Source organism: Gadus morhua, chromosome 1 (assembly GCF_902167405.1).
Source record: "Gadus morhua chromosome 1, gadMor3.0, whole genome shotgun sequence".
Taxonomy (NCBI): domain Eukaryota; kingdom Metazoa; phylum Chordata; class Actinopteri; order Gadiformes; family Gadidae; genus Gadus; species Gadus morhua.
The window spans coordinates 18471558-18486709 of record NC_044048.1 but is presented as its reverse complement, the minus strand read 5'-3'; the positions used below and the strand labels follow the sequence as shown (position 1 = coordinate 18486709).

General features: G+C 46.9%; 1 protein-coding gene across 2 annotated transcripts in view; it reads left to right on the top strand.

Moving 5' to 3' along the window:
• Positions 1–15152, top strand: part of scube3 (signal peptide, CUB domain, EGF-like 3) — a 63676-nt gene that overhangs the window by 8900 nt on the left and 39624 nt on the right. For both annotated transcript variants that reach the window (XM_030359539.1, XM_030359531.1), the window contains exons 2-3: positions 5132–5254; positions 7377–7502. In XM_030359539.1, the coding sequence (XP_030215399.1) occupies positions 5132–5254; positions 7377–7502 (249 nt within the window). The remainder of the gene's footprint in view (positions 1–5131; positions 5255–7376; positions 7503–15152) is intronic.

Sequence of the window (15152 nt, the reverse complement as noted above, 5' to 3'; positions counted from 1 at the left end):
TCAAAACCCTTTTTTTATTTTTTTTGTGTGTGTTTGGAAGGAGGGTGTTGGGTGAGTCTCCTTCCTTGCAGCAGTTAATAAACATGAAACAGGTTCAGGCTCCAGTGATAATTATGCAATGACCATCTCCCCTGTGGCAATATTGTCCATTGATCTGTCACTATGATTTATCTGCAGCGGATTCGTTGCGTCCACACGTAGGTCACGTATCGGAATACAATATTAGAGTGGTGCGTTGCTGTGGGGCTAAAGCTGCCTAGTTCACCCAATTCACCGTCTGACGAATCCTGCATCCTGAGTCAATACTAACTTAGAAATGTGTCCCAGAATCTTGCTATGCATTTAAAGTGTTCCTTCATATAGGCTGGATTTTTAAGTCTAGAAACTCCGGGTTCCAGCGACTCTGCCATTAAGTCGGTCCCCGTATTGTTCTTGGCTATTCTTCTCCCCAAGCAATTATCCTGACCAAAGCCCTACCCTCCCCCGCCGCAGCCCTAACTATAGTGTAAGTGTTGTGCTTAAATGGATAATTACAATACTTGTTCCCTTGTAATTACACACAGTAACACAAACACAGTGATCCCAGGAACACCTTTTTAAGGTCTTGAACTCACCACCCTTCCTCTGGCGCTGCAACGACCGTGTAATAAAAACAGCGTGGGATTTATCGTGCTTATTTTCACTCGTATGCGGAGCGACACCGCTCGAGGATCGTCAGACACCTTTTTTTTGGCCGCTCTAAAACATACGGGTAAACACTGCCGCCGGGGCTGCGTCGGTGACTGCTAATACGTCCCGACTTCAAAGGGGGCCGCGCTAAAGGTGGACCCTATGGGTGTCCCAGCCTCACTCGGGCTATTTCGGTATCTGAAGGAAGGCCGACGTCTCTGGACGGCATGCTTCGGGGGGGCGCGAGCAAACAGCCGAGGGTCCCGCCAGGCAGAGTCAACATCGCCCTGTGTTTGAACTACACACCGTGGGTCCTGCAACGCTCACACACACACACACACACACACACACACACACACACACACACACACACACACACACACACACACACACACACACACACACACACACACACACACACACACACACACACACACACACTCAAACACACACACACACACACACACACACACACTCATCTTGAGCGGCCCTATTCCTGGCCGACTCCCCCTCGCCGGCACCACCTCCACCGCCGCTCTTTCCTTCAAGCGGCCCAGCTAAAGACGCCGCTTATCCCGGGGCCGTGCCAGAAATCAGAGAGGAAAAAGCACATGTGACCAGGTCTCACCTCCGTGGCTATTAGCACCCTAGGTGGGCGCTCTCTGTCGCATGGGAGGACCGCTGCAGAACACCTAGAAAAGGTTTAATCTTCTGCAGGGACTGATGGGCTTCTGGTCTGGAGGGCATATCCTTGATAATTACCTATCCTTGATAGGGCCAAGGGCCAATCATATAAAGTAATGATAACATATTGGGTGTTTTTTGCGTAGTTAAGCTGGTGGAGAGGTCTGGGGTCAGTTTGGGACATTCTTCCTCTTGATACCTGGTATATATTCCCAATGTTATGAATTCCTTAGTAATGAACCCGATCAGATATAGCAGATGGTTTTGAATGCACTTCAAGTGGTCCTTGAAACACATTAAAAGCTGAAATGTCAACGGCCATATTTCTTGTTGAACCCATAGATATCCTAAATCCGTTATTAAAATAGGAAAGAAATTGTGAAATGTTATCCATACATTATATTCCTATAATATCAGAACTACATTCAAGGAAAAGGAAATGTGGTTCTTCATGAAACTGATATGCCAATTTCCCGAGAATATCTTAGCTCAGTATCATGCAGATGTCAGTGGGTTCACGCACTGACTCATGCCATTTGTGGCATTCATTTTCTGAAGTGCCTGAACCCAAAGCAAAAGGTTTCAACAGCGATAGCCAGAACGACACTCTCCCTGAAGGAAGTTGTTAAAATGGCTGAGCATTTCCCAACATCCCCCTTTCTTCTTTCTGGTTCTTGTACTTTTCACTTTGTTTATTCATCCTGGTCTGAGAGCACTGGCTTCGACTTCTGCTGCCTAAACTTGTTGCTCACTACTTTGATACATCAACACAAAAGAATGAAGGAAACAAAGCGTGAAAAAAACACGCTTTTCATCTTGGGCATGAGTCAATTACCAGGCCAGCATTACTGAATGCATTTGGCTTTTTTCTCTCCTCCAGGATCCAGAAGAATGTCCTCTGCACTGCACCGTAGAACAGATCGATTCTGACATGTTTATTTTCACGCCAAAGGCTTTCAGGATTAAGAATAAGACCAAGTGAAGCTCAGCTGCACATGTGTGTGAAGGTGAACACTGAATGGGTGGCTGTTTAGGCTCTGTCGTCACTGTGTATAAACCAGGATCTTTGGCTGGATTTATTAGAATTTGTTGTGGAAGTTCTGTTAACACGCACAGCAGCAAACATTACTTTGTGATTTTGTGTCATTCTTTTTGACCTTGATTGCCCTAGCTTGTCTTTATGGCAAATCCAAGCTGAACTATTGCTCTCCCTGAATCATTCTAAAAGGGAAAGCGTAGGCCTGTATTGCTCCCTGTCAAGCATATGATCTTGAGAGATATACAGCCGTGTATAAAATAGGCCAATAACTCTGTTGACAGACATATTTGAATAAGCTTTGCTCCTGTTGGAAAATGTATTGCTTTTTAAGGGAGTTTAAATTGCTTTTCCTGTGAATGAGGTCATCGTTTTTTGGTAAGGCTTCAATCTTGAATCTGCATTTGGCTGCTGCACATAGGGAGGGAGATATTACAATGAGTGGAAGACATGACATGCAAGTCATTGTTTTAAATTGAGTTTCAGAATAAGACCTTGCAAGCATTTTCATTTTTGCAACGCTGTCTGTATGAAAAGATATGCAAGTAAAATGAAATCAATCGATGCACCAGATAGGGACATTAATAAAAGAAGGAGTGTAATGCTAAGAGAGTCTATTTTTAAATGAATATTAAACACCTCAGAGCCTTCGAACCACAGCAGCTGACAATGCCATTGATGTTTTGTTATGATTAATTCAACCACTATTGAAAAACTCTTATTGCAATAGCCTTTCCTGCTCTTATCCTGGAAGACAATCAGTGAGGGGGAAAGGCGGTCTGCCAGCCCGGCCCAGGAGAATAGTCATTGTTCCCCTGGAATCAAAATCAATACGGGGCCCGGGAAGCTCCTAGAATCCTAAATTGCTTTCAGGGAGCAGGAGAGATGCCAAGGTGTTACCTGGTTCAAAACCTATACCCTGGCTGCCACGAAATGAACTAAAAGTACAGCCTGCTTTGCTGGGAAAAGGTGTAGTGTCATCTTGGACAAGCTAATTGTCCAAATTACATTTCTTCATTTGGCAGAGGAACTCTCCAGAGCGACCTGCGATTGGATGAAGAGTTGATCCTTGTGGAAGAACCTGAGTGAATCAGATCTACTTGATGAGGGGTGTTAGATACAGGCTGGCAGCTTGTTTCACTGCTGAGGAAGTCCCTGGGTGAATGTACGCCTGGGCTGCCCTCGCTTGTGGAAAGAACACGGATGGAGAGAGCCAGGCAAGAAAGGAGTTTGGATTCGGATGCCACTTCCATCTTACACCGTCACTCGATGCAATCATTTGCCGAGCACAAGGGCGCTGCTCGATAACGCATATTGTTTGTTAGCAATCTCTGCTGTGTAATGAACGTAGGCGACCTTGTAATGGAACTTTGGAGTGTCTTAGTGGCCCTGCCCCCTGGTCTGCTAACCAGGGACGACAGCACGACCAGCGTGTGGATCAGGTTCGCCGTTACATCTACATGTAAATGGGGCTACTCCTACACAGAAGACCCAGTCCTCTGTCTTCAGAGACGGGGGCACAGATAAGGCTGATGAGGCTGGGCTCGGGGCAAGCAAACCCGAGGCAGACCCCCTCCCTCGTGCCCCCCCCCCCCCCGGCCCCCTGTAGGGACCCTGTGATAAGAGTTGATATGAGAAGCTATGTAAGCCGTGTGCTAAGCTGCCTTTCCCCTGTGCACAGGGGGACGGGGGGACGGGGGACTGGAAGAGGGCAGGGGGTCCGGCTGGGGTGGGGGGGGGGGGGGGGGGGGGGGGGGGGTAATCCCAAACACCTGGTCTAGCTAACTGCGGATATGGTGGGATCAAGAAGCCCCAAATCTGATCCTTCTCCTCCTCCTCACAGTTCTTGTCAGATGCATTTCCATACTTTTCGCCACGTTCGATCAGTTCAGCCTAGTGGGGACTTCAGCGCTCTGGGTGTGATCGGGAACCTTCGATGGGGAGTTTGAAGGCTGGATTAATAGATTATTGTCGGTGTTGTGACTCAACATTTTTTTTAGTAATACATCTCTTCCACAGTTTTCTTTCGTTCGATATAAACATCTTGATATTTAAGAGGAATGGACAGACTACCCCCCCCCTTCCTCAGCTGAAAGGTCAGCCCAATCAATAACCGACCACTAGCACATATGTCCATTGCTTTCACAGCTGCTGCCCTGCTTACATTTACCTCTACATTTAGCAGATTATTTTATCCGACGCGATTTACATAACTACATTTGTCAGAAGAAAGAGACACAAAAAAATATGGCTGTCAGTAAGGACGTTCAAAGAACCAAGTGTCAAGCATTAACAATTGTTAGGTTAACCCATTCCCCGTATACAACAAAGATTGCTAGGAAAAGATGCCACACAATCCTAAGTACTATCTTCGAGTGCAAGGACGTACAGCATACAATAAGTGCGTACATTAAGTGCCAGGACGTACAATATACAATAAGGGCGTAGGAGGGGTGTTTACCGTGTTCTGGAGTTGTCACCTAGTGGTTAATATGATGAGCTTAGATGTTGATCTAAAAATACCAGCATATCTTTCTCTATGCTGTTCAGTTCAATCAAAATCCAATGAATCACTTTCTGTCTTCAAGCATATCCACAACATCCTAATTGTGTACGTGTATGTGTTACTCTGACTTGCATACAAACAATGTGTCTATATGATGCTGTATTGCGTGTGCTGTGCTCTGTGTCCAACTCTGTGTTCTGGATGCTCCATTAAGTCTTCTCTCCTCTCTCTCCTAGATGTAGATGAGTGTGCGGAGGCGCTGGACAACTGCAGCATCGACGCCATCTGCCAGAACACCCTCAAGTCATACAAATGTATCTGCAAGTCAGGATACAAGGGCGACGGCAAGCACTGTGAAGGTAACCCCCCCCGGAACGAGGCAAGCGCTATCTCACCTGGATGGTGAGCGAATGTGTTGTCTATGGATGAGCACGAGGAGCGGGATTCAGCACAGAGAGGGGAGCACTCTGTTCTCGCTGATGGCCTCTGTCCTAATGTATGCCTCTTGGCCACCCGATATGCATGATAAAGAGATTGTATCACACTTATCATGTATCATTAGGTGTGCTGTGTGTGTGTGTGTGTGTGTGTGTGTGTGTGTGTGTTTGTGCGTGCGTGAGGGCTTTTGAGTGTGTGCGTGTGTGCATGTGTGTGCGTGAGTGAGTGTGTGCGTGTGTGACAAACTGAGCGAAGGGGGAAAGAGCCAGGTGCAGATTGCTCCAGGATGGTGTGAAGCAATACATTTTCTTCACTTGTTAGAGAAAGGGAATTAAGATGGTGGATGAAAAGGTAGTAGAAAGTGTGTGTGTGTGTGCCAAAAGGTCTGGGATGCTTCCACAGCCGCAGGCTGCCAGATTTACTACACGCACATTTTCTAACGTTTTTTCCCTTAAAAAGGTTTTATGTCCTAAAGTAATATTCCAAAACCTCAAAATGTCAGGTTGTCTCTTTCCCTCCTCCTAACTATTGTATTATTTTTTAATTAACTCAGCTGTGTATTTTCTAAGGCTTCCTGCCGGGAAGTTATAAAAGTTAGCTTTATTCAATTTAATTCGTAAAAAAATATGCTACGCTGCAGATTGGATTACCGGTGAATTGATGGGAACAGTAAGATGTCTGCAAAAAGTGTTCTTAGGTCCGTTTAGTAGGAGACAGAGTGCTGAGGGCAAACAGCGAACGCTAACTCAGTTTAAACAAGTGTAGTAAGCCCTGTTCGTTTTGCTTTCTTTTACAGTTGGATCCAAGTTTGGATAATATTAGATAAACAAACGTAAAGGCTATGCTAGGTAAAACGATTAGAATTTAGCAGGTCTGGTTGGTGGAAGAGGATTTTTACATTTCTATACTTTGCCAAAAGCGCTTGTTGCTTTAGACAAGTTCATGAAAATAAGAAATGTACTCTGTGTAGAATATGTATACATTTCTTAACAGTGGTTTATTCCTAGTTTTTTTTTTATCACTAAAACCAGCTAAAATTTGATTGTAAATATTTATCCCTTCAGTGAGATTTCATGAAGGCAGGGTTAATTACCCTGAATGATGTGCAACCAATGGTGCGCAAACAACACAATTCTGCTGCCCTCGTATTTACAAAGACCGCAATCGCACCGCTTGATGTTACGAGCCGTCTTGTTTCCCGAAGCTAATCGCCTGTCAGCTTTTAGATGCTGTTCTTTTCTTCTCTTTTCTTAATGGTTTGCCCGGGCTTAACCTCCTCTGGAGGAGCTCCTGGCGACCGCTGGCCCAGGCCCTGCGTGGTCTTCATGACCACAGCAGATTGGGCCTCCGCTGGCTGAGCCTCAAGGAGTACACAACGGTGTAAATGTCGTGCTACACCAAAAATGTTGCATTGAATCATGTTTTTGTAAACATGATTCAAAATATTGTACATTTGTCATTTAAAAAAGCTTATATTTAATGTATTCTAATTACTTAACTTATTAACTTATATTTAACGATAACATTTAGACAGAATCACATTTAGAGAGGGACTCAAGAGGCCTAGTTAGCAGATCTGGCCTGTCTCTGGATATCAGATTGAGGTGTGGAGTGAGATGTGTGTGTGCCACAGCACTCCCAGAGAGCTAGAGGGCAGAGGGTTAGTGTCGGTCCCATGCTGCCGTCTGAAGCTAGTTCCAGCCTGAAGCCAGGCTGGGGCCCTGGGATCATTAGCAGCTAATGGACCCATACGAGTGGAGCTGAGTGGAGAGGCTGCTGTGCTGCTGTGTTCTGGCCTCTGCCTTGGTCACTTGGGTACGGCACACAATCAGCTGTCCTGCATTCAGAGTGCCTTGAAACGTTGTGACCACTCTGTCCTGCACCCCTTCCACCACCATGGAACACCATTAATAATATAAAGAAATGAAAGGTCTCTCCTCGCCCTCACCACTCTCTCTCTCTCTCTCTCTCTCTCTCTCTCTCTCTCTCTCTCTCTCTCTCTCTCTCTCTCTCTCTCTCTCTCTCTCTCTCTCTCTGCTGCAGATTTAGATGAATGTGCCACAGAGTACAACGGAGGCTGTGTCCATGACTGCATCAACATCCCGGGGAACTACAGATGTACGTGTTATGACGGCTTCCGTCTGGCCCACGACGGACACAACTGCCTAGGTACGTGTGTTATGTAATGTAATGTCTGTTTACAATGCCAACTTGTTCAAGTGTGTTCCTATCCCTGCGCTTTATGAAACACTGACCTCCTCTCTAACCCCATTTAGCTGCCAAAACGCTGAGGCTTTGGTTCCCAGAGACTGTAGTGGGCCATCTTGCTCTCAACCTGACATAATACATTGCGCGGCATTCCTTCTGTTTCTCTGACGGTTGGGTTGTCACATCATGGCAGGTCATTTAGGTTCCAGTGGGACAGTTAGGAGTTTGAACTTTGAACCTTGGTTTGCTATGCTAGCCATAAGCTATCCCTCTTTTAACACAACGCCAATAAGGGATTCACTTATGAAGAGCTTGACCCTGTGCTTGGAGCTGTCGGGGAGCCGTCAAAGAAGCAGACTTTCCCATGGTTTAATGTTTCACCGATGTGCCATTCACTTCGGCCTCGCCGAGCGCACCATACACTTAAAACGGATCTCCGATGAAGAGAAAAACACTGCTCCCACCTCCTCTTACGGGCCGCTCAACGCCGTCTTTCCTCTCCTGCTCTATCCCCCGCTGTCCCTTTCGGTGAAATCTACCTTTATTATGTTTGGTTGACCCCCAACCCCCCCTCCCCCACACACACACACTCCCTCTATAAAGTCACACCCCTCTGGGTTAAAACCTGTTGAGTGACATCTTAAAACTAGCTTTAGTTTTACCAGCCTTTGTGAAAAAATATTTTGCCACTTTGGCCCTGTTTATCTCTATCCCTCCATTAGGTTTATCTTTTATCTCTATCTTTCCTTTGCTTTCTTCTTCGGTCTTTTCTCTCTCTCTCTCTCTCTCTCTCTCTCTCTCTCTCTCTCTCTCTCTCTCTCTCTCTCTCTCTCTCTTCTCTTCTCTCTCTCTCTCTCTCTCTCTCTCTCTCTTCTCTCTCTCTCTCTCTCTCTCTCTCTCTCTCTCTCTCTCTCTCTCTCTCTCTCTCTCTCTCTCTCTCTCTCTCTCTCTCTCTCTCTCTCTCTCTCTCTGTGTGTCTGTCTCTGTCTCCCTCTGTCTTTGTCTATGTCTCTGGCTCTCTCTCTCATACAAACACACAATCCCGGTCCATACAAGTACGGATGGGGCTATTTTCCGAGCCATTAAGAAAGCCGATTTAAGTTGAATGTGGATAATTTGCTCTGCTATGGATGAGATGGCTCGCATGCAGGTGTGTAATTGAGGTATCTGGCCTTGTGTGGCTGCTGTGGCATTAGACAACAAAGCATCTATCAATCTCTTTGATTGTTCTTTATTTTTGTTGTAACCAAAGACCCACACACACGCACACACACACACACACACACACACACACACACACACACACACACACACACACACACACACACACACACACACACACACACACACACACACACACACACCGGCTTCTATATAAATAGATTCTTCAACCATTATTCCTGATAGGTTAAATAGCCGCGCTCCTTTCAAAAGTCGCTCAGAAGGGAAAGTCCTCTTGAGACTCTTTTTTCGTGGAGGGGTTGAATTGGAGTCTTAATTCTCTCCCTGCTCCAGTCGGCTAAATAAATAATCCTCACCACAAAGAGGCGAGCGGAGGGGAGTCCTCCTGCAGAGGGTTCATGTTAAGACCCCGGGCTTCCGCTTCCAGGTTTAAGCTCCTTCAGCCCTTGAGAACCGTTTAGTCCCCCTGACCCCCGAGGCTAACGAGGGGAGCTAAGTGTAGTCCAGGCTAGGCTAGGCCCATCACAGCTCACACATGGGTCCAATAGCCACCTTAGGACCAAGCATGCGCCCGATCACAGTGGGAAGCGGCAGTATTTGCAGACTTTATAGTTCTTGGTTGTATTTTCTCCCCCCGAGCTGTTTTTGTAAATAAATAGTCCTTTCTGGTTTATTATTCCATATTCATGATATTCACCATATTTTGTCTGTCATCTCGCTACCCCCGGCGTCCGTTTGTTTCGTAACCGTCAATCCCGTTTGACCCTCAGTGGAAAATAATTTCCTGAGCAACAGCGAGGCTGCGCTAACAAGGGGCTCCCACTCCCCGCGACGCCCGCTCCACATGAATCCACTGTAGTCTGATGATTCAGGATAATGCCGGCGCTTGGCGGTGCTTGGCAGCTATGGCGGCGGTGACGGCGATGTCGGGCGACAGAGCGTGAAGCAAGAGTGGCGCCCACCTCGCTGAGGAAGGCGTCAGTGTGTTCCCCCCCCCGTTATGCTAGGCCCCGGGATCGCACAGAGATGTCAGCAATCACCAAGGTGGAAAGAGTGCGATGTTACAGTACACTGGGTCCGCCTGTGCGGAGTGAAATGTCACTCACTGTATAATTCACCTCCTGGCGAGAGTCATTGTGGTCTCTGAGAGAGAGAGAGAGAGAGAGAGAGAGAGAGAGAGAGAGAGAGAGAGAGAGAGAGAGAGAGAGAGAGAGACACATTGGAGGAAATGCAGCGAGGCAATGAAATCTTTCAGTAATGAAGGATGGATCAAACTTAATTGTTGCAACTCTTTCATGACGGTGTTCAAGAAATAGTTATTTCACAATTGTTTCCATTTTCAAGTCTCTATGAAAATTCAATGTTTGTTTAATCCAAAACACACATCCTCTTGAACAATGGGTAGCAGATGTATGGAAAGTGGCCTGTTTGAGTCCTACTATAGAACCGGCAGCGTGGCGGCATTCACAACTCACAGTATATACGAGTTGTGTTTTAAGATCCTTAAGAAAAGGCTACATTTCTGGCTCTCACAGAGGTGATTCATTAGCAGCGCTCAAGTGGTCGGTTTGGTGCCAAATATCATTAGCATCTGTACAAACACCACCGCATGGATTTCAAACCACAAATCTTTCTTTAACCTTTCGGCCCGCACCTGGAAAATTACCACCGATCCTATTCCTGGGGTCGAGGCTGCCGGGAAGATGACAGCCCAATGGATGCATGTCGGTAGAATGCATCCAGCAGACTTTCCCCCCAAAATATAAAAAAGCATCACCTCTCTAAGGTCCGGCCGACCGCTGTAATAACAACAGCGGCTCGTTCAGGGGAAACCGAGTGTGTTTAGTTTTTGTTACAGGGTGATATGCCTGCGACGCATGCGGGCTGGCGGACCTCTGCGCCTGCTGGGATCACACCACCTTGCCGGTTTAATTGCATTGTCCAGCTCTTCATTAGCCCTTGTGCTTTTTCAGCTCCCAAAATGTGACCCTCATGTTGGGCGGGGGTGGTGGTGGCAATCTGTGCCTCAACACCGAATCGCAGCTCGGAGGGTTGTGTTCCGTTTTTGAGTCCTATTGACCAACAATGATTTGATTTGTATTGATTCAGTGGGGCTCAATTCCCTGCACAATCTATAGGGAAATGAACATCCTTTTACTTTACCCTTCCGCAAAGAGAAGGCGTGATTAATCACGCAGAAAAACGCCAATGGAGGACTTTAAAGTCAGTGTGTAGCCGCAAACCATTATAAGTCACTCCTAAAAACACATGTTTTTAGCTTTGGCTGTATGATTTACACGCATTCATTGAAGGATTCAGATCAAAATATCTGCTTTGTTGTAACCCTTAATCCAGAAGCTCCTGGTTAGTGCCAAGTGTTCTTCCTGATTGAACACGTCTGCTGGATAAGCCCCCTCCCTTTAACCATCAGCACCTCCCCCATGTTCGTGCACTTATAATCCTGGATGGTGATGTTCTAAGGTGGGCTAATCAAACACAGAGCTTTCCCACTGATGAATTATTGACCAGCGGCTGATGGGAAAAGGTGAGGACCAAAGACCCTTGCGTTGTCCAGCCTTGGATCCGGTGGGAGCTCCAATGCGTTCCTTGAAGTGAATTCGCCAGTCCTTTCATGGCGGCGATGGTAATCTCCGGCAGTCTTCGATGGAGCAATACCATTTGATTTTCTCTTCCTGATGAAATTGCCTCAACACCAACAATGCGTCTTCGTGACTCTGACTGAGACATCTTGGCGACAATCTCCTGGCTCGATTTTGTGAAAATAGCGCTCTGGTCGGAACCTCATACCCAGGGGATGGCAGCACAAACACCGCCTCGGGTTAGGCGTCTTCACCGTCTCCCCCTCACATCCCCACCACTGTAAATGCAAATAAATCTCAGTTTTTTTTCTCTGGGTGAGCAGTCACTTTGCTGCTGTTGTTGTTGTGACGGGCAGGGGATCAGGTTTCGACAGGAGAGTGTCAGGACGGCTCGGGGAGCCACAGGGAGCGAGACGACGATAGATCTGGGATCGGTGCATTAGCTGCCCCCCCCCGAAGAGAACGTCAACAACAACTGCCTCCGACGGAACGCTCAGCCTCCCCCCCCCCGTCTGTCCGTCCGCCACGGGAATGAATGAACGAACACAGCTGTGCCCACTGGTAGGGCTTTGGTAGAAACTCAAGCTTGAGATTGGGTTTAGGGACGTAAGCACCCGGCCCTGCGGAGCCGTCCGGACAAGGCCTCCTCTCGTCTGCTTGGCACGAGGCGGTCCTCCTAAACACTTATCCCCGGGTTTGTTTTTAAAATACTTCCAGACTTGTTTTGGAGAAACAGTGAAATACCATTTAGTATGACCTTAGCTCATAGTTTTTCTTTGAGGAAAGAACCCTGGAAGAGATTGGAAGCCTAGCCCGAAGTCTGTGCTTATTTACCCGAGCGGTAACCTGGGCGACGGGCGGAAAAGTCAAGGCGGCCTGAGTTCAATCAAAGCTGTATGAGTTGTGTTTATAAAAAAAGCACAAGAAAAAATCCATCCTGACTGGCAAATTAAGGATGAGATTTTTTGTTTATATGATGGCTGTGGATTTATAGTTTGATTTTTAAACAGGGGTATTAGGAGCAAAGCGGATAAATATATCAGGCCCATCTTATTTACTGGAATATATTCGTCCACACCCAATTAAATGTTTTATGGATACGGTCCATAACATAAGTCAATCAAGAGCACTGGGACTGGGTGTGTGCGTGTGCGTGCCTTGTTAGATAAGCAGTCATGGGTTTATGCAACACACCACTAAGCACAACCTGATCCCATCTGGACGAGGGTCTGTGCTCAAATCTAGCAACCTGTACATGTAGTACTCCTTGTACTTCAGCAGGGAACAAGACAGTCCCTTCAAAGAGACGGTTTAATTCAGCTTGGCAGTTGGCATTCGCAGTGTAGCTGTCATGTTCACTTTGTTTCTGATGCCCGGCAAGGCCAGGCCATATTCCCCTCCCGCCAGTAGGGGGTTAGGCTTTGAAGACTTGAGGCTCTTTTAACCGCTGACGTCACAGCCTGGCTACGATCAGCTGTCTGCTTAAAGTTTGTGTGTGTTGTGAAATCCTGTAAACGAGGAGCCAAAATAGGCCAGACTCGGCCCTCTCACCTCCCTGTCTCTGGCCTGTGTGGAGCTTGTTCTGTCCGTCGGATGGCTCCCCAAGCAGGGGGACTGGATGGATACAGGGATCGCTCAGAGAACAGACGGGACTGGTTTTACAGCCTCCCCTCCTCATCTCCCCATCCTCTTCCTCCCCTCACACCAGGCTCAGCAATAAATGGTCTGGGAGTCAGTGAACCTTTAGTGTTTTGATTCTTTTTAAACGACAACGAAAGACTTGAGTGTTTCTCCAAAATACGGGTTGAGGAGTTTCTGTAACTTAACCACCGTGTTTACATGGCTCCAAAGCTAAGCGCAAGGCCAAATGTTATATATACAGTCAAGGCCATCTGAGGAAACCAGCGGACATGGCCTCCGCAAACACAACCAATCTCTTAATCTTACTCTGTTTGAACCTTGCTTTCCGCTTCGTCCGTTCAAGCGCAGCAAAGACATGTCAAATTTTTCAGAAATGGGGCAACTCTTTTTACCTTATTAAGATCATTTTTTTCACCGTCTCATTAGAATTAGAACAACCCAAAAAAAGTAACATTAGCTCTTTGGCTAGCTTGTGCCAGAACCGCTTTCCGCTTGGAAATATTTGTTTTGGACACCAGCCTTGCCCAGCACACAACACAGGCAATTATAGGAGCTATTTAAACAGAAGAGATCTACTGACAGGCAACGCCTCATTTAGTGGGATGAAGGAACCAGGAAATGAAAGTTTCATTGATGCACCCCGGGGTTTGGAGAAGGAATATCCCCATGCCCTTTGAGGTTAGGAGAATACTTCATGGACATTTTGGCACAGTGTTAATGACTTTTGTGTTTGTATAGCCTTTTTCTATTAAGAGTTTGGGGTTCTGTGCGTGTGTGTTTGGAGGGGTGTTCCTGTGTTTAAGTGTGTGTGTGTGTGTGTGTGTGTGTGTGTGTGTGTGTGTGTGTGTGTGTGTGTGTGTGTGTGTGTGTGTGTGTGTGTGTGTGTGTGCGTGTGCGCACGCATGCCCATCCTCCGCCTTACTTCCTTACCTCCGGTGTCTGTTTCCCTGTGCACGTGTCAGAGTGTTGCACTCTGAGGCAGTGGGGCTTTTTAAAGTGCTCCTAGCAGTTTATCTGCCAAGGTGCAGCTGTACAGGGCTCTAATGTGCCAGTATGCTCCGAGCTCTTCCCCTCCACTCCTGCCTCTTTCATGTTGCGACGGCGCTCAGAGATGCGACTATTAAAAAGTAACTAAAATCAAGGCTGACCAATCTGGGCGACAGACCAAAAGTGCTTGCCTCTTTACTTTCACCTTCAAGTAAACCTAGAGAAAAACATAAATAATTCCAACACATTTATTGAAGGGACGTATCTTCACCTGGCTGCAAAGTGACTCAATTCCCCCATGGCGGGAGCGGCTGAATGAGAGAAGTTTTGACAGGGAAGAGGCAGCAGTGTTGGTTAGCCGTGAGCACAAGGTACAGGACTATCAGGCCCCACTAAGGAGGTCAGCATGGTGTGCTGTCCCTTGGCTAGCCTCACCTCTGCTGCGATGTCGCCAGGTGTGACACACACACGTATACACTTCGGCATGTGCAGCCTCATCCATGTGTCTCTCTCCGTTCTGGTGAGAAGAAAAAATACAGGACCAAGTTTTAATTTACTCGACGAGAATTTCCCCCCCAGAAAGGAAACCTAATCTAGCGGCCTGCTCAGTCTGGAAAAATAGACAGTAAATTAGTTTCGCATGACGGATTGTAAAAAAAAAAAAGAAGAAGGGGGGAAAAAAGACATTGTGTACACAGTAATCTCGGACCCAGCAGTCCTACCACTTTATAGCAGGACTTCTGGGGGAGACGGCACAGAGCCTGGGCCGGAAAGCAGAAACTTCATTGCTTTCTGTTTCGTTACGGACATATTCGACTGAAGAAAGCGAATTTGCACAAGTGGAAGAAGCCTTCGAAGTAAACAATAATAAATATATGAAACGCAGACGATATCTTGCTGATATTGCCATGCAAGGACAAGAAGTTCACTCTTTCAACGAAAACCTGCCATCTATTGGGTAACAGCGATGAGAGCGAGAGCCTCACTCTGATTGACTGGAGCTCTTTGTACACCGTAAGGCCTCGGCTATGTTTGTAAATCAATTACCGCCCAGCCAGGGCCAGACTGATATTCATTACGAAACGCAAACTTTAATATCTGGAGAGTGTCCCCCCAACGCTAGGCCTGGGGAGCCGTGGGCGTTTGCTTTGGTGAGTGACTGTGCCCAGTAGAGCCAGATCAAGGCACCCAGGAGACTCTG